The sequence below is a fragment of the Lonchura striata genome, chromosome 6 (assembly GCF_046129695.1).
Source record: "Lonchura striata isolate bLonStr1 chromosome 6, bLonStr1.mat, whole genome shotgun sequence".
Lineage (NCBI taxonomy): Eukaryota > Metazoa > Chordata > Aves > Passeriformes > Estrildidae > Lonchura > Lonchura striata.
Window position 1 is genome coordinate 52,699,973 of NC_134608.1, and position 25,547 is coordinate 52,725,519.

Here is a 25,547-nt window from a genome sequence, read left to right on the forward strand (position 1 = left end):
AACTAGGGGTGAAAGCGGCAAATATCCCAGTCCATCCTCGTGCCTCACATTGCCAGGAGCTTCTCCTGTGCTTCAAGTATGGCTTTCAATTCCTTAATTTGAGCTTGGAAGTAGGACTGCTTCTCCAGGGCATGCTGGTTCTCCTCTTGTGCTGATTCCCATTTGGCCATGGCTGCCTGTGGAGAAGCCAGTGCAACACGATGGTTTTACTAACACCAGAGTAAGGAACAGAAAAGCCAAGTTCTAAAGCACCTGAGCTCTTCCTCCTAAACTAAGTCTGGGATTTCTTTTACCTTGGTTGCTTGTGGAAAATGTAAATCTATCTATGGCCAAAATTTAGGAAGTCTCCTATAACAATTATATTTTAGCTCTTGGGCTTCTTACCAAGAATTGTAGAACTGTAATTTAATTACCATTGTCTGTGTATCAGCAATTATTGAGGTCTCTTGTGTTTGCACACTTCTCAGTTCCCACAGAGATTACCCAGGGTCACTGCTCTGCAACAGTTTCCAAGTTAAATCAAAAACTCTGACTTCCAGAATAACAGCCAGGCTGGTGGATCCTTCTATTTAAAAGGGGAGTCACATTTTCCTTAACAGGTGTGTTTATATTAAAAGAGGAGTACTGCAGGTTTTCATCTGGCTTATGTGGAAGCAAGCAGGATTGGGAGGAGCAAAATAGCCTCCCTCAGGGCCTGGTGCTCACTGCATGATAGAGTCAGTCTTACCTCAACCATCTCCTTCTCTTCTGCAACTCTGTGACAAAATAGCATCAATTCTTCTGTGACCTTCTTAGTTAGCATCTGGAGAGTCAAAAGGAAAATGGCTCTTAATATGATGCAAATAAATGTGAGTCTCAGCTGTGTCATCATCAGGAGAGAAGGGTAGGGGCACACAGACCCCTCAAAGCTTTTCTTACTGTTGTCTTTTCCCGGCAAGCACGTGTCTCTTCTTCTTCCTCTATGTTGCTACCTGTAAGTAATTCAGGAGGTGCATTAGTGAACCTCTAATATGCACATAACTCTGAGAACAAACAGCTTTTCAAAGAAGCAAGAAATACTAAGTTAGTTTATCCAGGCCAGGGCCTACTATGGGGAGCAGTTCTTGTTCTTAAGCCACAAAAAAACCCTCAAAAACCCCCAAACTCTGGAATTCCATCAGTACTCCCTAACAAAGGAAGCACAGTCCAAATTTCTTATGAATAGTCACAATAGAAGAAGAAAAAAAAAAAAACCAAAACATTCTGGAGAAGGAGTACCAGGATGTAAGCAAAGTGCAAACTCCTTACCAGGATTGATGTTTCTGCTTTCTAAAATCGTCATGCAAGTCTCCTGAATTTTCTTGAGCTCCTCAACTTCATGGATCAGCCTCTCATTCTCCTTCTTTAACTCCCTTAACTTAATAGTGCCCTGCCATTAACACAGGTTGTAAGTGAGGCAAGTTCCCAAGGAGATTTTCTTCTCCTTAGTAGTACTGACAATAACAACTTCAACAAGTGCTGCACTTGGCACCAAGAATCACACATTGCCTCCTGTCTCTATCACCACAGCAAATTGGGCTGTTGCAGGTCCTTGCTCCTGCTTCTTGACAGGATTAATACATTTATTACATCCACACACCAGAGCAATTACTAGAAAAATGTGATCATGGACGAATTCCTTTTAGCCAACTCTATATTTTCTTGTGCTCCCTCTCATTTATATAAATAATGTATGCACTGAGAAGCATATAAACATTGCGAAGAAAAGGGAGTCTTATGTCTTTAAGCCACAGCATTATTCCCTACACAATCCAGATATTACGAGGCAATTGGATTAGCTGATCAACCTCCCAAGTTGAATGCAATTCTTCAAGAGGATCAATAAGCATGTGGATTAGGGTGATCTGGCTGATAGTGTCAGAAGCTTTGAGAAATTTTCATAGGAAGTCTCAGAGGCTCTTAAGAAAATCAAGCTGTGAGATGAGAGCAATGATCATCCCACAGATTGAGAACTGGAAAATAAAGTGAGATTTTACAGCTGTAAGTTACCAGCTGGGCTTCCCGCACATGACATGACAGAAGTGGTACCAAGCAGGTCCTAGAGACATCTCTGAGAGCCAGAGAATAATGAAGTGCAATTCTGGCTCTAAACTGGTTCCACAAAAATCAGGTCTGTTTCAAACAGAAGTCCCTCAACAGTCCCAGCTCTCTCTCAGCCTTTCCTCTGGTCCTTTAACCATCTCTGTGGCCTTTTCTTGGACTCTGTCCAGTACACCCATATCTCTTTTGTACCAGGAACTGAGAACCAGACAAAATATTCCTAATTTGGCCTCCCCAGAGCTGAGCAGATGGGAAAACAACTTGCAGAAGAATACAAAGACATTCTGATGAAGACAATAAAACAAGAAAGACAATCCTTAATATGATCCTGTATGGATTAGAATATAGAAATCACTCAATGATTTATATATTTTTCTCTCCTATCCTTACCTCTGTTTTTGCTAGTTGTTGTTTGAGTGTTTTCACCAACTGATTCTTGTTTTTCAGCTCTGCTTCTAGTTGGTATCTGTTGAGAGAGCTGTGGAGTTAAAAAGCAAAGACTCAGGGACAAAAATACCAGTGTTGTTCACCTCCTAATTTCCCTTTGTCCATTTTTAAGCGTTTGGTTTTGTTTCTGACCAACAGATTTGATTAGCAAACTTGGCAGGAAAGCTGCACATGGGTGAGAGCTCATCACAGGAGAACACCACAGCACAAGGACAACTAACAGAGATGGGAGGCACATACCATTTGGCCACTGTCTTCTTTGAAACCGGTTTCACTCTCTTGTCAGTGTTAGGCAACCTTAAAAGAGAAATAAAAATGCAATTTCCAGAAGCCTACTATGTCCTTGCAGATCACCAAGCCTGTTAGTTTGAAAAAATGTTCAAAATGAGCCATCTTTAGGACATCTGCCAAATAAATCCATCATTATTTTGCTTTGCTTTACCCTTGGTTTGCAGGCTTGAGGACGTTGTCTGCTGGAATGTTTGAGGCAAAGTTAAGACCGGGAACCACGCTGAGCTCTGGCTCTGATGTTTTGTTGACACATTTTCTCTTTGAAGGAAAATTCATTTGCGATTCTGCAAGAAAAAGACAACTGTGAAAACACCACAGACTAGAAGTAACATCCTTTAAGGTCTCTTAAGCCTTTAATTTGAAGTAAAGCAGTTATATCTAGTTAGAATGGAGACTTTAATGTCGAAGTAACTAAAAGCAGTCGCCAAGTTTTACCAAGGAACAAGGGCCCACAAATAGGTCAGATGTAGACAGTGTTAAAACACAATTACCAGGCTAGCGCTAATGAGAGTTTGAAATGATAATACACAATAAAGAAGACACCGTGCCACAATGTTGTTGTTCAATACTGGAAGCAAAACAAACACAGCCCACACGAAGATCTGTTAAAAGACCTCCATATTTTGCTACGCGTGAATAGCTACCAAAATACCACAGAAAACCACCTTTTTATGTAGAGTTTATTTCTCTTAAATCACAACTGTTTAAGTATATAAAGCTTTGTTCACTCACTGGGTTTAGGAAGTTGCTTTTTCTCCCTCAAGTTAAGTATTTTTCAAATGACACACCCATGAGCACATTTACATTAGAGCAACGCGGAGTTTCCACCGATACAGCCCAGCTCCCACGTTTTTAACGCTAATCCTGCGTGCGTCCCGTTTATAAAATACTATAAAGCGCTGTAAGCAGCATTAAAATATTTAGAAAAGAGACTGTGAATGAAGCATCTTTCGCATAAATGGGCCGCTGCTTTCAGCCGGTGGAGGGTACACACAGCAGGCTGAGCGTTACCTAAGTCCTAAACAGGGACAAAACAGTGGAATAAAGCTTCTAATTAGGTTTTGGAACAGCCACCACCTAGCCAGGCAGCGATGGAGCTCCCTAATGCCGGCGCTCCGCTGCACCCCTCGGCCGACCCCCGTCAGCCGTGGCCCCCGGGTGTCCGTCCGTGCCCCGCACTCACCTGCGGAGGGCTCGGGGCGGTGGAGCCGGGAGTGCACGGGGATGCGGGAGAGCCGTGCGTCCATGGCGGCCGCGCTCCCCTCAGGAGTTCAAACCGGACCGCGCCGGGACGGTTGGGCGGGTCTGCGCATGCGCGGGGGCGCGGCGCGGGCAGCGAGCGCTCGCGGCGGGGCGGGGCGGGGCGGGGCGGGGCGGGGCGGGGCGGCGCGCGCGAGTGGGGACTGAGGGGCGGGGGCGCGCGCGGCGCTTCCGCGCTCGCGCTCCGTCTCCTTCGCGCCGTTTTCTGCCTCGCGCCCCCTCCCTCAGGGGAGGCGTTGGTGGCCATCACTGGGGGGCGGCCGCGCGCGAGGCTCCTGCCCTCAGGGACAGGCGGAGCGCGGTCCCTTCTCCCTCCCTCCCTCCCTCCGTCCTTCACGCTGCCTCACCCTATGGTTCAGGCACTCGAGGCCCGAAGATGAAACACTTCGTGGCCGTCTGTGCGGACGTGTAAGAGTCAAAAGCTGTGAGGGTGCCGCTGCTGCTGGTGTGTGAGGTACTAAAATTGTTCTCTAATGCCGCAAGGTGAAATGAGGCATCTGTATAAAATGTTTCCCCACTTAAAGACATTTTTGCAGTGTTTGCTAACGTGCTTTTCCTAATGGGTGGGCAGTCTCTCCCGATAGCAAAGGGGAGCAGCTCTTTGAGGAGGATGCTGCAGTTCCATCCTGACGGCGGCTTTGGCTGCCTAAATACCCACCTGAACATTCACTATGACAATTTCAGGATAAAACCCTAAAACTGAAACATGAAAAATACAGAACCATGCAACTGACGTGTTTGACATATTTCAAATTCTGGTATTTGCTTTAAAAGTCCATGTCACTCATGGATATTAGGGATTTGCTCTGTCTCCCACAGCACAGGAACAACTCTTGGATGTCAGGATAATAAGTATTTTAAAGATGTATACTTCCCTTTGGAAAATATATTGGGCAGTTAAAAGATTAATAACCACAGTGCTCTTGGTGACAATGAAGCATCACACAGATTTTAGGAAAGGTTGTTATAAGCATTTATTGTATGTCAACTTGTAGAGAGAATGTTTTATTTTTCATCAAAAAAGGGCAAATAAATGTTTGTTTTCCTGTTTGTTTCTGATAGATGGGGGGGAAACCCTAAAATTCAATATTTCATCAGATACGTGAATTTTAAAAGGTTACAAGGGGAATGCCTTGAGTGGAAACACTCTGTAAAGAGGACACAACAAGGCACCTGAGTCTGGGGGGACAAGGACTTAATCCCTCAAGGGGGAAATTCACACTAAAAATCTTTGGCAGCATTAGAATGCCTTCAGATAAAACATACAGAAGTTGTTACTGGAAATAGGTTTAGGCTGGATTCTGCAGCCTCTTCCATGGTCAGGAAGAGGCTGTGTCAACTCAGAAGTCTTGACAGGACTTTTTATAATATCTGAGCTATTTTGATGGTGTCTGTAGATCTGGACTTTGCATAAAATAGAAAATGAAGTACTTTAATTTTTATTATTCACAATACACTTCACTTGATACTTAGATTTTCAGTAGTTCAGTTTTGGAAATTTTTTATTTAATTTTTTTTTAAACATGAGCTCTCCTTCTCTGTCATTAAATACCTGGGGAGCTTTGCCTCATTATTTATCTCAAGCAAACAAAACCTAATCACCTTGTAGGAAATGACAAACCGGGTTTACTCAGTAAGTCCTGTGAACAGCTGTGAACATGGCACCAGACACTGGAAGTCAGAGGGCTTGTAGTCCATCACAATGGCTCTCACATCCTCTCACTGGCATCAGATCTGCTGATTCCTGTGAAAACACACGTTTTGCACAGCTGAAATACTAAGAAATAGTCTCAGTCTCAGCTCTAGGAGAGGTGGGAGGAAAAAATTGATATTTACAGCTCTAAGGACATTCAGGCTTCCTCTTTCCCTAGCAGCAGCTTTGCTTTCTGTGAGGTCTCAGCTGTTGTAACCAGAACTTTGTGCACTGGATCGTTTGATCCAAACATCAGGCATGTCTGGCTGGCTGTTGGGCAGCACGACCGGCCCTTCGTTCCCCAATCCAAACCGATTTTTCCACGAAGAGCTGTTCTGCTGTGATGCAGCTGGAGACACATCAAAGACAGTCTCCCTCAGGTCCAGCCGCAGGGTATCTCTCTTCCCGTTCAGGTAGCCCCGCTCCGCGTTACCATAGGAGTCAGACAGCTCTAAGGCATCAGGACAGGAACTGGCTGACTCAGCCAGCTTCAGGCCTTGCTCAAAATCACTGATTGATGTCTCACTGGAGATGTTGAGCATATCAAAAGAGCTGCCAAGAGAACAAAGGCATCTGTGAATTTTGTAGATGTCAGCAGCAGGAAGAGGGCTGTGGTCTGAGGTATAATCAGACTGCTGCTGGGCAGTGTCACTGGAGCACTGGGATTTATTGAGCTGCCCTTCTTCTTTCATGCCAGCTGGCTGGATGTGGTCCAGCCCAGACCCATCCCATGCTTTCAGACCATACTTTTGACATCGACAGTCTCGGCAGAGTCTCTCCCTGTGAATTTCTGTTTCTGAGGTGCTGTGCTTGTAAGGAGAGGAAGTTTGCAAAGCAGGACACTGGCACAGGCTGACTTGCTGGTCTCCGATCGTGTCCTGCAGACTGCGTCTCTCTCTTTCCAGGGAGGGGTGCGTTGCCACTCGAGGGCATCTGTTGTCTTCAACTTGTATGTCTTCAGAGAGCACAGAGGGCCGGTTGGACAGCTTGCTTGTGGAAGTGCTGTTGTCAAAACTGTCGCTGAGTTTCCTGGACAAGGGTTGGAGCTCATATTGTTCATTTGCAGTGTTGGACTCCTGGACCTTCCGCAACCGGTTTTGCTTCTCGCTGCCCCCACAGGCAAAGTTTCCATTTGGCCCGGAGTCATCAGAGTAATCTTTCATGGTGTGGGCACAAGGCCAAAGGATCTGCCCACAATTCTTCTCTGGGCCGAAGAAGCAGCAGAGTGACTGGAAGAAGAGGCTGGCAAACCCACAGCTGATGCAATTGATCATCATGATGAATATCCCCAGCTTCCTGTATGCCAGGACTGTGGCAGGCAACATAATGACCCCTGCAGAGAAGAGAGCAGAAGCTGCCATGGCTGTGGCACAGCTCATCTGCTTCAGGGAAAAGGCCACTCGGCTCAGGCGGTCGGAATGGGGGCACAGGTGATAGGAGATGCAGTAGTTGACAGTGAAGTCAACAGAGAGACCTACTGCAGCTGAAATGAAGAGAGATTCCACTGCATTGAGCTGCCACTCCAAGAGGACCAAGAGGCCAGTGGTTACCAGGACGGTGCCTGCAATGGCAGTAACAGAGAAAATGCTAAGGAGAACGTTCCAGGTTGTGAGCAGCAGCACCACGAAGGAAATAGCTATGGAGAGCCCCATGACCACCATGGTTTCTGTGCTGAGACTGTGCTGGAGGTTGTACAGCTCTAGTTTACTGGTAAACCACCCATTCTGAAGCCCCACGGGGGCAGTTTTCATTTCCTCTGTTATCCAGAGGCTGATTTCCTCATAGAATTGTTTGGCTCTGCTGTAGTTGAAGGTGTAGTGATAGATAGTTTGAAACTGCAGCACTAAGGCAGCAACATTTCCCTCCCCATCAAACCTCAGTCCCAGATCATACGTTTCTGCCCCTTCCCTGCCCTCTTCCAGGAGCATCATTTTGATGCAGTGCAGGAAGACTTCGCTTCTGTAAGGGAAGGAGAACTGGTTACAGCAAAGGTTGAAGCTGTGGTCTCGCTGGGAGCACTGGCGACTGTCCATCCACTTGAGGAACTCCTCCATGAAGCACACAGTAGATTTCTGTTCTGCATCAGGGTAATAGAAAGTTTTGTTCTTCACTTTTTGGCAGAATTCAAGGAGCCACTTCTGGGCATCAGGGTTTTGAATAGTGAAGGAGGTGTCTGTCACTAGGGTGCCGTTGCTTTTTGGATTGAAATGGTCCCCATTATCTATGGGCAGAATGCCCCAGACTATGGTGACAGGCATACGCTGCCCTTCTCCATGCTCCAACCTCTCAAACATGAACTGGTGGCAGTACTCTGAATCGTACCTCTCAAAGGGATGGCTCAGCCTGAACACTTGGACAGATGATGTCTCCAGAGTCGGGAGTTTGAGTTTGGGGTTGGAACAGGAAATGTAGGCACCTCCTATGGCTAAGGCAGCAAACCAGCAGATCCAGATGTACCGAAACTTGATGACCCCACAAGGCAGAAGCTTTTCAAAGAGCAGCTTGGAGGTTTCAGACACTGTGTTCTGGAGAGCCCGGAGGATGTAATGGACAGAGAGAGCGACTCTCTTGTGGCTGCTGTTGTTCCAGTAGGCTTCTGGCTTGTAAATGCAGGTCGTTGAGATGTAGCGCTCATAGAGCACGGCTGAAGAGGGCAGCCAGGTCATCATGAAAACCAGGTTCACCAGCACCGAGGTGCCCATGTAGACAGCAAAGCAGCGGATGGCTGTGATGTTGCTGATGTAGCTGGCGTAGAAGGCAGCGCCAGTTGTGAAGCATGAGGCCATCATGAGATAGACAAAATGGTGCATGGTTTGACTCACCCACTGAGCAAGCCCGGCGGAAGGGTTCTGGCTCTTGCTGAGGTTCCACAGGTCAAAGAAGACAAAAGTGTGGTTGGCACAAATGCTGCTGAGAATGATGACTGCTGTCAGGTTTACAAAAGGGAAATAGGTGAATCTGAAGGCCACCTTGTACAAGAAGTAAGAGATCATCAAAGAACTGACAACAGTGAGCAGGACCATCAAGGTAATAAACACTGAGCGTAAATAAAAAGAAATGCTTAGAAAAATAGCTAATATTGCCAGCACTGGATACTTAGTATCCAGTAAAAGGTAGTGCTGGAATAGTTTCTGTTTAAGGCCCAGGTCCATTCCAGTGATAGACGTGTAGTTATCAAACAGATCCCAGGTTTCAAGGTTGTCTAAGTAGATCCCCATCATAGATGCACCTTTTCTTGTAGGCAGGAAAAGCAGGCTGTATTTGAGAGAGGGCACTTGGTACTCCATTGTCTGGGGACTGAGAAAGTCCCTATCAACCAAGAAGTGAAGCAGCTGGTAGATGGCATTGAAGCGGGTACATTTTTCTGGGACTTGGGCACACTGAGAGTGTTTCTGTCTGACAGCCTCGGGGCCTATGCAGGACGGAGTGAGGACACCTCGGTGGTAGTCTGGAGCACAGGCACGGAGCAGGGCCAGGGTATGGGAGATGTCTCCTTGGGTTATCTCCAGACACGAAGATCTGTTGTACAGGACAGCAATGTAGTTCCCCAGGGACCAGCTCGGGCAGCATTCGTTGGCTTCAGTGCGCTGGCAGAGGTCTCTAAAATGCACGTGTGAGCGTATCTGAAAAACATGAAGGGGCATCAGGTCAGACCCTCTCTTGCAGCCTCAGTGTCCCTCACTCGCTTCAGTAATCCCTCCCCTCCCCTCCCCTCCCCTCCCCTCCCCTCCCCTCCCCTCCCCTCCCCTCCCCTCCCGCCTCACCTCACGTCATCTCACCTTTTCCCCCTTTTTCCCCTTTTCCCTTTATCGAAGGTGTATGACCCATCCCCAACCATCCTCCCAGGGACAAATCCCAAACACCAAAGTTTTGGAAAGGTGGTAGCCTTTTGCAAAAATTAAACCCTGTCCATTATTTATATTTTATAACTGCAGATTTGAAAATTTGGCTTCTATAGCAAATCACATCCAATTAAATTTCCCACTTGTAAAACTTGCCACCAGTCTCCAAGCTGGTAGGTCAATTTCTTTAATTACGTTCTGCTGCCCAAAATCCTCAGGAGCTTCTGATGGACAGCTTTGGCTTCTGGACCAGCTCCTGTTCAGTCTCCATTTATTCTTGTTTAATTTGCAACTGGCAGGTGGGATCATCCTTATATTGCCAAGTAGGTGAAATGTTTTGGAATCCTCCAGGTAAAACCTGTTGCATAGCTGACATTGTTTTTTGTCTGGCATCCTCTCAGCAAGACATCAAAGACTGCAGCAGACAGAAAAGAGACAGCCTGTACATGTGTTCTTCCTGCCATCACTGACCTTGTCTTGTTCCATTTGACACATAGACTGAATTGCTTGCAAGTTCCATAAGCTCCCAGCAGTTGTGGACATAAATACCAGCTGGGAATAGCTCTTTTCTGAAATAAAGAAGAATAAAAAAATCATCAAAGGATTAGGTAATGAAGATGAGTCAGCCAGGCTGTTTGGAGTAGACTCTGTCTTCACAGAAAAAAGGAATATATATCTCTGTCCATAGGACTGCTCTGGAGGGCTCCCTGGAGGGAAGCAGGTCACAAGACAGTAGTGAGCATGTGTCTTGTGTGACCTCACCCCTGCCCCTTGAAACTGGTCAGCAGCATCAGGACATTTTCAAAATCAAATGTCACCTTGCCTTTAGTGACTGCTGGCATCTGGTTCTGCATCCCTGGAACAAGGGAGGAGCTTGAGCTCAGCCAAAAACCCCCAAGGACCTGAAGGTTTGGTGTGTGACTTGTTTCAGAGGTGGATAGAAGGCAGGGAAGAGAATAAAAATATCTTCATGCTGTTCTTCTTTCTATTTACTAGTGCCCATTTTGGTACAAATTTGGGGAGGTGTTGGAGTTTTCTGTTTTTCTCTCAAATTTTACTGACATGTACATTTTTCAAGAAGAAAAGAAGGAAGGAGTAGAGAGGGAGAGGGAGCAGACAAGAGAGAGGGAGCAGACAGCAAGCAGGGCATGCACTGTTTTTTATTCACTTTTGATATGGGTAAATGGTTAAAACATTGGTCATTTAATGTGTGCTTTCAAGGTATATTTCTAAGGGGAAAACAAGAAATATGGCAAAGAGTTAAGAAGGAGAAACTACTCTTCAGAATTTCTGAACCAGCCTTTTCTGACCACTGAGGTATGAAGTGCTGGGAGGGCACTGTCAGAACTCTCACAGGTGGAATTGCACACACTGCTTGCTTAGAGCAAAATCAGAGTCTTCCCTGTGTCCTGAGCTCTGACAGTTCTGTCAATTTAGTTCTGGGTGTGCAGTGTATTTACTGCCTCATCAAGATTTCAGTCACCTGGGGGACCACAGAAGAATCCATCTGCTCCATAGATGGTTTCCACCATTCTCCGTGTCCTCGCTGCTTGTTCTCCCTGAGCAGCCTTCTGTCCTCTGCCAATGCCAAGGTCATCATAGCTAGCAAGAGGGCAGATTATCGTTAATAACTGTGATTATTAACAAGAGAGTGTCTGGCTGGGAGTTACATTCACTGACAAGGCTCTGGTGCCAGACACAGCAATAGGGAGCCTAAATCTATTGCAGGCACACAGACTTCAAACCCTCCAATGCCTCTGTTATTTTAAGCATAGGATGTATGGAATTCACATAGATATTTTGGAATATTGAATATGTGACTTTACAACCAACATGTTCCTCAAATCCCCCAAACCAAGCTCAAATACCTTTTCTTCTTGGCATAGGGAGAAAGAGAAAGGGTCTTCTTGTAGCCTGTATGGCTCTCGATATTCCTCCACACAGTGAGCTTCCTGCCAATGTCAGTGTCCCGTGGCTCGAAACCCTGCACCAAGGAAAAGGGCTTTGTCACCACTCCACTTCAGCTCAGCTGTCCTTAGGTCTCCTCCAACACATGGAAACTATATGAGACTATTACTGCATCTTGGAGAGATACATGAATTGAACTTTCCCTGGAAATAATGCATCCCAGAGATACCCTTTCCCTTTCCCTTTCCCTTTCCCTTTCCCTTTCCCTTTCCCTTTCCCTTTCCCTTTCCCTTTCCCTTTCCCTTTCCCTTTCCCTTTCCCTTTCCCTTTCCCGTCTTCTCTTTCCCTTGCCCTCAACGATGGCTACAATTATCTCTCCCTGATCACCTAAGAATTTCTCTTCCTTTTTAACTGTAGTAGTCCCTTACAGAAATGGCACTAATTTTCCTTTTGTTTGTGGACAAACTCTAGTGTATTCTTATTTTCTCAAGATTCCTTCATGAACCAGAGGCAGGAATGATTTTAGGGAATGTGGCATTCCTCATGGAAAACATTCCATGTGCATAGTGCTCAGAACAGGGTATGTTCTCCAAAACTCTCATGCACAGACTTAGGAGCCAAAGCCAGCTCCTCTATCCAGTCCCTGCCAAGACTAGCTATTCACTGTGGGCAATCCCAGCCTTCCAGCCTTGGAAAGAGAGCAAAGGGAGCAATCCCAGTTTGTGTTGGCAGTGTCTCCACACTGGAGTGAGGGCACTGGTGGGAGTGCACACCATGGCTGAGGGATGAGCATGGGTTGTGTGTCAGGGACAGCTGTGCAGGACTAGCACATTCTGCTCATCTTGGAGGGATGATATCACTGGTTGGGCGTGGATTTTCCTTACATTCCTATTGATCCCTCAGCTGTAGGAACTTACCATTAGGGGTTCTGAAAAGTCAGGCAGATTCCCAACCAGCAGCCCAGCCATGGTGCAGATCGCTGCCGCCACGGAGCACAGCACCAGCACAGCCAGCGGCCACTCGGCGATCAGCTGCGAGTAACTGCAGGCAACAGGAGAAGAACAAATGCAGCTGCTGAGATGCTTCAGCTCTGAGCACAAAACCTGCTGTTGAGCCAATGAGGTGTGAGTAACAGGAAGGAAAGAATCAGGGTCTCTGGTTTGCACAGTTATTTACTGTGAAGCTTGGAGGCTCTAGTGCAGCTATTAATGAACATATTACACCTCTAACTGGATATTTGCAGGCAGCTCTAATTAACTCGGGTAATTACATTTTGCTTTTCTGTGTTTTCCAGCTTTTTCAATCAGAAATAATAAAAACCAGACTCTTGTGTCCTCGAGCAGAATGAAGCTTTAAACATTTAAGTTCAAAGATTGCAATTACAAATAGCCTCTTAATTTCCCCTGCATTGTGCAATGTCAGCTGGTGGCTGCAACAGTTTAGGCTACAGATTTCCAAACTGGATGCTGAGAAATCTGAAGAGTCCCTGAAGGTAAGTGACCCAAGCAAGCCCACTGTCATTGGTCTAACTTAGTGTTTTCATACATATTCACTAGAATACATTCAATTTTAATGATGTATCACAACATTTTGATGACATCAAAACTCTTCCAGGGAAGCAGCTTACTCTGGCCCAAGTATTATTTGCCAATCGCTTTTGTTCTTAAGGACGTCATGTAAAATTTTCTATCCAAGTTCTGTTTTTCCTTTGGGACAAACTGTCTCCCATATAGGATGATCTATGAAAGTTACTCTCCCACATTTTTTACCAGTGCAGGTTTTACTGTGTCAAGATTTTTGTCTTCCTCAGAAATACCAGTTAAGATGTAAGATAGCAGAATGGGCTCCTGCTCTGGTTTGGCAGGCTAGTTCTTTTGTGTTCTGATGTACTTCTGAAATATAAGAAATTCTTTGTTCAAAAATAGCTGACAAATATTTGTGAAGGGAAGTGAAATAGTTATAAACTTTATTTGAGATGGAATTTTTCTCCTTTCCTGCTCTTTTGTCCCTTTTGCCTGAGACTCCACCACAGCTATTTCATAATTAGAAGTCATCACAAGCACTTCAAACAGCTTTTCACATGACTTTTGATTTTTTTTGCCTTTGTTTTTTTTTTCAATTTACAATTGCCTTATCAAGTTTGTTTTCATATACAAGGTCTTTACTATGAAAATAACAAAACTGCTCTTTACTCATTAGAGTACCTAATTTCTGGAGGCTGTTTTGGATATTTCCATGCCCAATTACCAGAAAAAAAAGAACAACAACAAAAAACCAAACAAACCAAAAAATCAGCTGCAGTTGCTCATGACAGAAGTTGCTTATCCAAACCGTCCAGAAACAATAGTTTACAAAAGTCAGAATTTAATCAGAAGTAGAAAGTAATCAAATTATTTTAATTTTGATAAGTGTATTTAAAAATTTCTGTCTTTTGAAAAGATGAGTTCATTTCATGGATGAGCTCTTTTCCTTATTGCTCCTCTGATAGGACAAGCAGGATTAATCTTACACACATATGCGTATATATATACATACACACACATATACATACATACACACAGAGACACATAGAATTATTATATATACATACATACATACATACATATATATATACACATATATACATATACATATACATATATATATATATATATATATATATATATATATATATATATATGTATATACCAACTGTATGGGCTAGAGCCAGGCACCTGCCCAAGAACAGCTACTGAGAGAGTGTTACTATTCATTAATGCAGGTTAAATTGATCTCACAAGCAAATGGAGATTTTTCCAAGGAGTGGAAAACCCCAGGAGCGCTGACCTCGCCTCTGGAGCCGGGCCTGCTGGGATGTCACCAGCAGTAACACTCTCCTTCTCCTAATAGCAGGGCAGGAGAGCACTGATCACAAGGTACAAGGACAGGAAGCTTTTGCTGTTAAACATACCTTTTTGGCATCCTGAAAGCTTTGTCATGTCTGCAGACAGAAAGGAAAAAAGATGTGTTCATTTATTATTTTCCTGGGAAGCCCAGTGCTGCACTGATCCCTGAGCAGGTTAACCCTTACACAGCTGTAAGCACCAAGGTGAGCCAGTGCTGACACAGTTCTGTCACTGTGTGAATTAGTTTAATGAATAATAGAGCCTTTTCCTTTCCCATTTTAACCAAACAGGATGGAAAGCCATGTAGTCACTCCTCATTTTGTCCCTCTCAGAAAACCTTCCAGAGAGTACTGGACATTAGCAATGCAGTCCTATAGAAATCCCATTGCCGATCTCACCCATTAAAATCTCTCTGGTTTAAGTGCTTTTCCTGCACTTCCTAAAGTGTTTCTTGACAAAAGCAAACCTCTTTCCCAAAACTCATAAGCTGGGCTAGCAACAACTATAGATATCTTTTCTGTTCAGCTCAGCTCACCAAAAAGGTGACTTTCTTTTGTTTCCTGGATCCCTCCAAAGACTCTTTTCAGGCTATAAGAGCAGAAAGCCAGTGGAGCTGCTAAAAATACTTTATTATACTTTATTTGGATTTTCTTCACAGAGGAGCATTTGTCACTCTTACTTGAAGGGCTCTAAGAGGGGAAATAAAGCCTCCCCGGGGGATCCAAAGTTTTGTTAATTAATCCCTGAGGACAAGCCTTCCACCAACATCCTGCCAGAAAAGCTGCATCTTGTTGGGTCAGATATCTCCAGGACGTTTTGTTCTGCTCTCTTTCTGCACTGAAATGTCCCCTTGAAACATGCCCCAGTCTGGCATGGCCTTGGCTTGGTCACTGCTCCCACCTCCTTCTGCAGCTGTGCCAAGCTCTGCTCAGCCAGTGCTCCCTCCTCCTCTCACCCTCCTACACTCCTGCTTAAACAGGGAGAAGGTTCTGCTGCACTCCAATATCTGTGTTGGGCACATGGTCCCCCCTCCTTGCAGCAGCCAACTGGAGACCTTCAGGCTGCTCATCTTTCCTAGCCTTGTTATGAGTGGGAGAAATGGAAAAGCAGTGGAGGAGAGCTCCCCATGGCAGAGTCACTCTGGGTGGCTCATGTAATAAATGTTTCTGTGTTTTGCTCATCACACTAATGCTCTGTAGATTTGGGACAGAGAGGAACAGAGCAAATGCCTCCCCAGATTATCAAAGCAAGGTCTCTCTCCAGCAGTACACTGCCCATCCTGTGCTAATTCCCTCACAATAGCTCTTCAAGCAGATTTGCTTGGATTAAAAACACATTCTGGCATTATTATGTTATCACTTTTCTGACTGCTGGTGCTGCACACTCTGCCAGGGATTTACAATCCAGCTGTGCTTCCTACTTAAATAACCTGTTACAGTGGATGTAGTTGGCAATTTTGTTGATAGCATATGAGTGAAAAAGGATCCAGGAAAACGATTCAGGAAAAGGACCCGGGCTTCTTTGACTGCAGTTCATCTACACAAACACAAGCAAATTAAATCCTGTGTAAATGGCTGAAAAATGAGACTCTAAAGGGCTTTTGTGCCTAACACTGCAATGCTGTACACAGGCAAGAAAGGAATCCTGTGCCTTCTTTTATAAGGATTCAGTGGCTACGGCTACAGCAGTGAAGGGATCATGATCTCTTGTGCCAAGGGTGGACCCTAAAAGGCATACTCAAGAGGAAGGATGGTGCTGGCTGGAAGGAGCAGAAGTTGTGGCTCAGGCTGTTGTTACCTAGGCACTGTACACAATTGGATTCTGTCATGGACAACATGCTGCCCAACCTGGAAAGCCAAATAATCTTCCTCCATTTTGTATCTCTCACTGCTCAGCTGTAGCCAGTGCTTATTATCCTCTGCTGCCACTCCCTTCCAGCACTGGCAGCAGCTTCTGTGGGGGCAGGAAAAGAATGAACTCTGTTCCCATCACTGAGAACTTTGCCATAAGATAAAGGACTGGCAACTGGGTGCCCTGGAGTGCAAAGGGAGAAAATACAAAGGTAAAGGAAGATGGGCATAGTCACACCTGCATGACCTAGGAGTGACTGAGTGACCTTGGCTTTAGCCAGCCACTCCCTGGAGAAGGAAATCCCACCTCTCCCTGGCATGGGAATGGCAGCTCTCTGTATGCCCACACAGAGGCAGAGAGCAAACTGGTTCCTTCCATGTGTTTTGGAGCAGCTGCTGCCCTGAGCTGAAGAGCAAACCCATGTTTCATCCATCACAGCTCAGACCCTGCTCATCCTTCCCACTTCCCCCCACCAAATCTGGAAGATGCTCTTTTGAGCTGCCCTCCATGTGCCTCTTACCTGACTGTGACAACATGATGTTGCACTGGCCGCCGCTGCCCAGGGGACCACTGCTTCCAGGGTGTTTCCGAGGCCTCGTGGTGGGAAGCTGGCACAAGATCACCACTGGAAAGGTGGGAACACAGCACAGGCCTCTCACCATGCCCAGGGAGTGAGGGCAGGCCATAGTTGCCTTGGGACTCCTCCTGGTTGCAGGGGTAATATGGGTGGTGCTGCTGTGAGTCCTGTGAGCTTGATGGCACCTGGCCATTGGACTGGGTGGAGGCTGGCCCAAGTGTGTGGCTGGAGGAGGGCAAGTTGTCTTCCCCCAGCCTAGGGGATGCAGGAATGGGGCAGTGATGGACTGGGCAGATTTTTTCCCAGGAAGTGCCACTGTAGCTGAGCTCAGCATTCCCAATCTCTGGCATGGCAAGGCAGGTCTGGCAAGGTCCTGCATTTTGTTTTTTCCTATGAGAGAAATGAAGGTAAAACAGGAGAGGTTGAAAGGCTGTGCTGGGGAGTTGCATCCCAAGAACTGGAGATGCTCACAGACCTCCCACATAACACAAATGTCAAACCTCACCCATGGTATCCTGTACCAGGAGTCAGCCTAAGGGCTGAACTGGATTATGCTTTTTATAAAGACATCCATGACTCATTCAGGGATCACAAGTGATGGAGAATCCTGTAATCCATCCTTTGTGTGTGTTGCTTCAAAAGTTTGAAAAATTGGGTAATATCCCACCCAAAAATTCTCCAGGATATTTCACTGTGGCAGGGGGGTCCTAACACAGGACCCAGAGAGATTACAGAGGTCTGGACAAACAAACCAAAGGAATCTGCATGTGAAGAAGCCTCTCCCAAGCACTCCTTGAAAGGATTAATTAGTGTGATTGCTCTGCAGGAGGACTGGCGTTGCTCCATGTTGGGTCAGCAGGAGAGTGAGTCATCCCTGGCACTGACACAGCTGAGCAGTGAACCTGAGGGCTGTGACATCTAACAGGACCTTCAGCCTCCAGCCTGGCACATTTCTTTATGGCTCCCATGTCCTGCATGCTCCACTGGCCTCTTCAGGAACTTTTTAGACACACATATCCCAAGGACGGCAGCAACAAATTTTACTGGTCCTACCTTATAGGAAGGGGATGGACTGGGATCTCTATAGATGGACTGGGATCTCTATAGATCCTCTGAAACTTGACTGTCCTCTGGCTGCTGAATTTACTTAGACAAAACTCCAGTTCCCAAGTAATGAGGTGTCTACAGTACACTCTTTCTTCTCTCCAAGGAATTTAAAACATTATTTCATTCCTATAGTTCTTGATTTATGGAGCCTGAGAGGTTTTGCTAGCTTGGAGAAAGTTTGAATAATACTTTGAGGGATTGCTTAGTCTGTGTAACACCAAAAACCCCTTCACACACAGTAGACTGAGGTCCTTCTGACCCCAGAAATGCTTTAGGAATTACTGTCCCAAGATATGCAAACACCAGCAGTTTCTGGTCCTTGTTCAGAGCATGTGCCATGGTCTCTTACAGCTGAATTTTATGTCTTGCTGCAGTGCCTGGCATCCAGGATAAAAAGGACTAATAGTCCAGGCCAGCCAGAATCACAAAATGTCTCAAGTCATCAAAGAATTTATGAGTGTTGGAGCAAGACTGCAGTGAGATGAACTTTAGCCTGAGGCACCCTGGTGCAATGTGGGGGAAAAAATCTAGGTAAAAAGTTGGGGAAAGCATGTTTTTTATATTTTTTAGAGACTCTCTCATATATTCTTCTCACAGCTTTGGAAAAGGGCAGAATTTTAGTGATTACATGTCTCTGGAATTGCACCCAAAGTTAACTGGCACGAGATTATCAAAGACAAAAGAATCTGGAGAATACTATTAGCTCAGAATTGCTTGAAAATTGCTATTTTTTCCAGAAAGCAGGACATATTGGCCTTGGCAGTCTGTGTGTATTTTCCAACATCAGCTGAGTTTATCAACACAGATAAACTGTATTTCATGATTGTACAAAATGGGCTTATTTCATTAAAATCATTACAGCAGTGTCATATTTGTGTTAATAGTTACACCAGTGGACATTCATGGCACAGGCATCACACATAGCTTCACTTGCACACTGTACTAGTCCAGAGACCAGTAACAGAGAAATCTTGCCTGATTAAGCACCATCCAATGCTACATGTAGTTTCTAAGCCTAAAGAAAGCTGCAGCAGTTACAGACACAGATAGCACATTCCTGGGTCCTGACTTCAGAAGCCGTAATTGATGTCCAAATGCAAAGTAGCTGGAAAGAAGTCAGTGTCTGTGCTGAAACAGGTGCCAGAAAACCAGCAGACAGGTGTGTGCACACACCTTATCTCACCTCAGTGAGATAAGGCTGAGATAAGGTTGTCCCCAGCAGTTCCAGTGCTCATTTGCCTTTAAGGTGCAATCAAGGTACTGGTAAGACTTGAGCTGGTTCAATCCAAGACAGAGAGCAGCTGGCAAAGCAGAAGCTTCTGAACTGTGACAGTGATATCCCAGTCACCCACAGAACTTGTCAAGTAACGTCAACAATAGGCTTGAAGTCCTTGCTGTCCTGTCTCAGGTGGATTAGTGACAGGATTACTTGGCCTTTCAAGTGTGTGATTTGTGTTAGAGCTCTGTGTAAAGGTAGTTCACAACAGGAGATTCCATACTTGTCATATATGAGATTACAAATGCAGTACCAGCAAAGCTGCTCAGGAGATGCAATCTGAAATCTTGTTTGGGGTTCTTACAGCCTCATCAGAGCCGTCTCTAAATGGGGAGGGATTCAGGTGCAGCACGGGGCAGGAGTGCTGCAGACAGACCAGGGAAAGATTAGGGTCTGTGGCAGTCCACACATAAAATTACACCTTTAATTAGTCGTTGCACTTCTCTGCTAATTATAGAGGCTACCTGATGGGAGGATGCTAAACCACCATGTCCTCTACAATGCTAGTGAGCTGCAGGGGCAAAAGTTGTTTGGGACAGCTGACCTGGAGGGTCCCTCAAGCCACACTCTCAAGCTTTAACTGTAAATCATCCCACTCTTCCCATGTGTCCAGTGATTTCTTTGTGGTTTGTAGTTTTGTACTGTGGGGAATTTTTATCAGAGGGCTGAGGTCATGGTAGTGTTATGATTTGACAAGGTCTAGACCTTTTCTGACTCCCTTTTTGTTGCCTCTAAGTTACTCTTTGTTCTCGACCTTAATCCTGTTGTTTTCCCTAGTTTTTGCACATTTTAAATAGGTGATGCTCTCCTACAGTGCATAATTCATAAAGACACTGCTGCACTGACATCCTGTGTTTTGGTGTTCCTACACCTGTACTATATTTCTGATTTTTTTTTTCCAAAGGAAAAGCAAAATTCTTGGCCCTTTAAACTACTGTATCTGCACAGTAATCTGGGACCAGAGGCTTTTCATTACTTAATTAGCCTGTCTGCCTCATCTAAGGCTGAGTATGTGACACTGGGCAGAACAAAAGGGCTTTTACAAAATACACTTTGAACATGGTCAGGGAGAGGCAGGAGACCATGCAATGACAAATTCTTCCTCCACAAACCCCTCAGCTACAAAACCTCCTGGTGGGGAAAGCAGATGCCAAACTCTTGGATATTGCAGATTGCCTCCGGGTTTTCTGCACATACGTTAGTAACGTTGAGTCTAATATTTCACATGAAATCACACTCTCCTTGTTTACCATCTTTGCTGTGAAATACTGTCAAGTTCTGCTCTTCCCCCGCATGTTGTTTCCTAACTCAATTCCTGACCTGCTCAGTGACTTCAGATTCTGGAATAACTTTGGCAAGTTTATATCATTCACTCATTACTTCTCTCCATTATCTCTTTCTCAGACTAAACAATTACAGCTCTGTCAATCACCCTCTGGATATGAATTCCCTTATGCTCATCCCTCTCCAACTCCATGACAATATGACCTTGACTATCCACAATCTCTAGGGAAACCTGGAGCTTGCAAATAATGATTTATTTGGACAATCACTGATGGCAGCTCAGCAGAGTTCGAGTCTCCACTTGCTGCTCTCCCAATTAGCTGTAGTGCTGGTGAGCTTAACCTTTGGTCTACTGAGGTCTGCACCAGACACATAGGCTGCTCCTTCTTTGCCTGAAACCTTGTTGCTATTACTTTGCTGGGCCCTCAGGACCCTGAACTATATTAGAAAAAATGTTTCTGGGAATTTCTGATGTCTGTTTGCTGTCAGGCATGAGGAAAAGAGGGCAGAGCACCACAGTGGACTCTGCTTGCCACGCTAACACTGACAAAGACTTTTATTTTTCATATTCATTCCCACTCTGGGCTGTGTCAGATATTTGATATCTTTGGGATTAAATGGGCAGAAATGGTCTCTCGGCTGCAGAAAAGCCTACAGAGGCAGCTGACAGCCTCCATTTTCTTTTCCAGGCTCAGCTGGATGCAATCAGAGAGATGCTGGGAAAGGAGAAAAGAAGGGGTGTAAGGGAAGGGATGGACTAGGGTTAACTGCTCCTGTTACCCCCACCAGTGAGCTGTGTTGCTCTCACTGTTTGCTTCCTCATCTCTTGCCCTGAGATGTCTAGACAGAATAATAATCCAATTTGTGGACCCGCCCAACCCACTCTGAGTGGAGAAGTGCTTGTCTGAGATGACTACCAGGGCACAAACACCCCATATTGTATAGGGGACCCAGCAAAAGGAGTGGAGCTTCTTCCCACAAGGAAACAGGAAAGAGGATTTTAAAGGAGACAGTTTTCTGCCATTGTAGGTCTGCAAGGATGTGGAGCAGTGGTGGGATAAAGGGTCTGTGGCAGGAGCCGAGGGCTGTATGCTGTCAGTCCACCCCCCTGGCAGGGATTATCTCCCTCTTCCAGAGACCAGCATCCTTCTGCCCCACAGAGAATGGCTGCAGGACCTGGCTTTAGGCTTTAGCTGCTCACTCAGCCCTAGCAGGGTGGTTTACTGGAAACATGCCACTGTTGGCTTCTTGCTCCCAGCACATTCCCCTCAGGATGGTTTCATTCTGCAGCACGCAGAGCCAAGCTGGGATGGAGGAAACTTTGTGGGCAGGGAAATAATAGCATACAGGCACCTTCCTTTTCCTAAGTGACTCCAGTTTTTGGCTCTCCTTGTCCCCGCTCAAGCCACAGCAGCAGGAGAGCACGTGAGTTTCTGAGAGGGTAATGGGCCAAAAATATTCCGCCTTTTGCAGGAATGGCTCCTTTCTCTCTCTGCCTAATTCCACCCTCCTCACTAAACCCATTTCTATAAGCACTGGGGTTTTTTTAATAGATCATTTCCCCCTTTGCATACTAAAGAGAGGATCAAGAAAGAAGCACTTTGCATATGAAAGATGGGAAACACCTACCGAGTGAATGGAGCTGTCTGATGCCTGACTCAAACTACAACTTCTCCTGTTGCCAGAGGAATCTCAAGGGGGAATAAAAACAAGGAGGAAAATGGCAGAAGTCTGTACCTTGCCTACAGCCGGAGCCCTTTTTCATCAAGAACCTTTGCTCAATTAGACATTAAGTGCCACAAAATTTCATTAATCAAAAAAAAGAAAAAAGCTAGTTTGTTTATCTTTCCCCTTTTTTCCTTCCTCTAGCAGAATTTTGTTTGCATATCAGCTGTACAAGTGTTCCCAAGTGAAAAAGAAATATTAATTCTTTCTGGATTAAATCCATGTTCTATAGGTCAGCTTCCATCTAGACTAATAGCTTTTTCCTGGAGAGCTGTAAATTTCTTTTTAAGAATGTGCTTTTATAATGGAATTTAAATTTCTCTTTGAACATACCACCAGCAAAACTGCAGTGGAGCTCTTGAGAAAAAGAGCTTTTTTCTTTTATTTTCTAAGGAGATAAGAATGCCCTTTCCCTGGGATTAGGGAAGGGTTCATTGCTTTTCACTGTCACCTCGTTATCTAGCTCGCTGTGTCCCTGACAGGGAGAGACAGGCACTCCTGAGCAATCCATCTCCTCTTTTGGCTGCGGCAAATCCTTGTGCACTGAACAATTCCTGAGGAGTTCTTTTGTTTTGCTTTTTCAGTCTAGCAGCAGGATCATGCATACCCTTGAGAAGACCTACAGTTTTTTTGTTAGTGAGACTCCTGAGTATGTTAAATCATCATGAAAAATTAATGAGACTGCAAAACTCTGCTTCCCACGTAGTCTGCCAGGAAAAGTTTAGTTTTATAATCCTTTCCATTGACTCGTGCAACAGCCTTACCTTTACACCTGGCAGCTGCTGTTGCTGCTGTGAATACAGGTGCTGGGGTAGATCTAGACACAGAGGGCTCAAGGCTCCCACCCAGCCTTCAGTGCCAGAACAGCTCTGTCTGCACTGGGAAAATCATGTGTACTAAGCCTTGTTTTGAAGGAAAAAAGAAGATTGAAATGGAAAGGGAAAGGAAAAGAAAATCCCCATCTTGGTGTCCCCGGCTGAAAGAAGCCAGGAGGAAGGTGGTATTTTCTGACATCTGTGGGTTTTTGCTGATGAGATGAGCATTGATGATGAAGAGCCTTGGCTAGGGCAGAGGGTGGAGACTGAGTGAGCAGCAAGGGTGAAGTTTGAAATACACCCGTGTCAGGTGGCTTAACTCTCTGTAACTTACCTCTTGCAGGCTGCAGTGCTCATTTCAAGACCTGTCTGAACGGCTAAGGAGTACTTAGACAAAGAAAATGGCTCCAGTGACAACTTAGCCCCCACTGAATGTGCAAGGTCTAAACCTGTGCTGAACTGTGTGAGAGTTGCTGAAGGCTGAGACCCGCAGGCACAGCAGCCTCTGGCTGAGGACATCAGAGCTGGCTGACGAGCAGTGACTGCCCTGTCAGTGCTCCCGGGCGGGTGGGGCTCCCTCAGCGTGAATATCCTGTACCAGACAGAAATGGAACCCTAGGGCTTTCAGAAAGGATTTGTATGCTCCTTACCTCGGGGTGTGCTCTGTTAAGCAGAATCGGAAGAGCTTAGGTCTGTTGCCCTGTTCTAACAAATGCCAATGTACTTGTGAATATGGGATGGCTCCTTGCCTATGATTATGGGCTTGTTGATGTTTCCAGAAAATGTTGATGATTGTGGCTGCCAACCGTGCTTAAGACACCAGGTAACGGAGCATATGGCACAGAGGGAAGAGGGATGTGGGGGCTTATGGATGAGATCTTTGCACTGAAACCCACGTTTGCCCACAGCTGAGTGCAATAAGGCACTGTCTGAAACACGCTGAGCTTCCCAACAATAGCTCTCCCGTTGCTGCAGAAGGGAGAGCACACCATGTTGCAGGATCGAAACCTGCCCGCGAGGCCAAACCAGGAATCCCCTCTGGCACGACTAGCTGTGCATGATGTTCTGGCCCCAGGGCAGGAGCAACCAGGACCCCGTTTGGGCAGCACACATCGCCAGAGCCCGAGTCGCGGGTGGACAGCTGAGCAGGCAGCGAGGGACTCTGCACCCTCGGAGGGAGGACGGGACACACCTCGGCGGGACTGGGGGGCCCGGGTCCCAGGAAAACCCGGTGACACCAACCACTTCCACACACAGAACCGGGGGTGGCAACAGGGCGGCAGTTCCCACCCGCCGGGGCAGTGGCTCCGCGCCCCCGTCCCGATCCCGTAGCTCCTACCTGGGCGAGGCGGGGTCGCGACCGCGGCGCGTCCCCTCGGGCCGCGGCTCCCGGGGCGGCGGAGTGGGCGCGGCCTCCATGGCCGGCGGCGGCGGGCGCTGTCCGTGCCCACGGTGCTGAACACTCCGGAGCGGTGGTGGCGATAGCGCCCCGGCGCGTCCCGGCTCTGCCCGGCTCGGCTCGGTGCGGCGCGGCTCTGCCCGAATCGGTGCTGCTCTGCCTGGCTCGGCTCGGCTCGGCTCGGCTCGGCTTTACCCGGCTGGGCTCTGCCCGGCTCGGCGCGGCGCTTGCGCGGCCGCGGAGGCGGAGGCGGGCCCGGCACGGGGGGGGGCACGGGGGCGCAGCCGCCGGCAGCAGGAGAGATGCGGGGGGAACTGTGAGCCCCGGGGCCAGCCTGGCTGTCGGGTATGGGACTGAGCTTGTGGGTGTGGAACTGGAGCTCGGTGCACTGGCCATCCTTTGGGCGAAAAGTCCCTCATCCCTGCAGTTGTGCTCCTGCTTGGCCCGGGCTGGGAATGCTCCTAGAAGTGCTCCTGACCCTGTGTGGCAGGTGCAGGGCAGCGTTTTGAATTGCTGTCTTTTAGAAGCATCAAATAGGTAAATGATTTTTTGAAATAGATGGTAGGTTTGAAACAACTGAATTGAAAGTATGGAGAACACAAGAAGGTCAGGCATGTCCACCTCTTTGCAGGATCCTTCAGTCCTTGTCTGTCCATACCATGACATTGCTCTGAGCTGGGTGGTAGCCACATGTCTCCTTGTGCATGGGGATAACTTCCCACAGAGCTGGTGGAAGGTGGCTACTCCTTCTGTAGCTGCTGTCATGCCAATGACCATGCCAATGACTCCTGTAGGAAGGGCTTGGGGCTTTCTCATGGCTGTGTGTTTGGCCATGGGAGTGACAGCGACCTTCTCTGCCTTGTCATCACACACTGTGTGTCTGTGGGGATGGCTGTGACCTTCTCCTTCCTCATAGCCATGTCTGTGGACCTCACAGTGGCAGTGACCTTCTTTCTCATGAGGGTGGCATCCTTTTTGCTTCACACATACAGAAAAGCTGAAGCAAAAAGGGAAAGTATTAGAACGGAGAGTATCCTATAACTTCCACTAATCCTCTAGCTGCTTAGAGTAAGCCCTTCCTGCCTTAATGACTTAAATGCCCGAGGCA

At 46.5% G+C, this 25,547-nt stretch overlaps 2 protein-coding genes across 2 annotated transcripts; both read right to left on the reverse strand.

Annotated features, from left to right (window-relative positions):
- Window positions 1–44: 44 nt before the first annotated feature.
- Window positions 45–4,064, reverse strand: KNSTRN (kinetochore localized astrin (SPAG5) binding protein). Its single transcript, XM_021556114.3, has 8 exons — window positions 4,001–4,064; window positions 2,969–3,101; window positions 2,767–2,823; window positions 2,470–2,557; window positions 1,288–1,408; window positions 919–977; window positions 728–802; window positions 45–176 (listed from the first exon to the last, which is right to left on the reverse strand). Exons 1-8 carry the CDS (start codon window positions 4,062–4,064, stop codon window positions 45–47), a joined length of 729 nt encoding a protein of 242 aa, XP_021411789.1.
- A 962-nt stretch (window positions 4,065–5,026) lies between these two features.
- DISP2 (dispatched RND transporter family member 2) lies at window positions 5,027–24,683 on the reverse strand. Its single transcript, XM_021556036.2, has 8 exons — window positions 24,380–24,683; window positions 16,777–17,223; window positions 14,471–14,500; window positions 12,438–12,561; window positions 11,481–11,596; window positions 11,096–11,214; window positions 10,084–10,181; window positions 5,027–9,393 (listed from the first exon to the last, which is right to left on the reverse strand). The coding sequence occupies exons 1-8, from the start codon at window positions 24,457–24,459 to the stop codon at window positions 5,974–5,976; spliced, it is 4,434 nt and encodes a 1,477-aa protein (XP_021411711.2). The 5' UTR covers window positions 24,460–24,683; the 3' UTR covers window positions 5,027–5,973.
- Window positions 24,684–25,547: the final 864 nt, after the last annotated feature.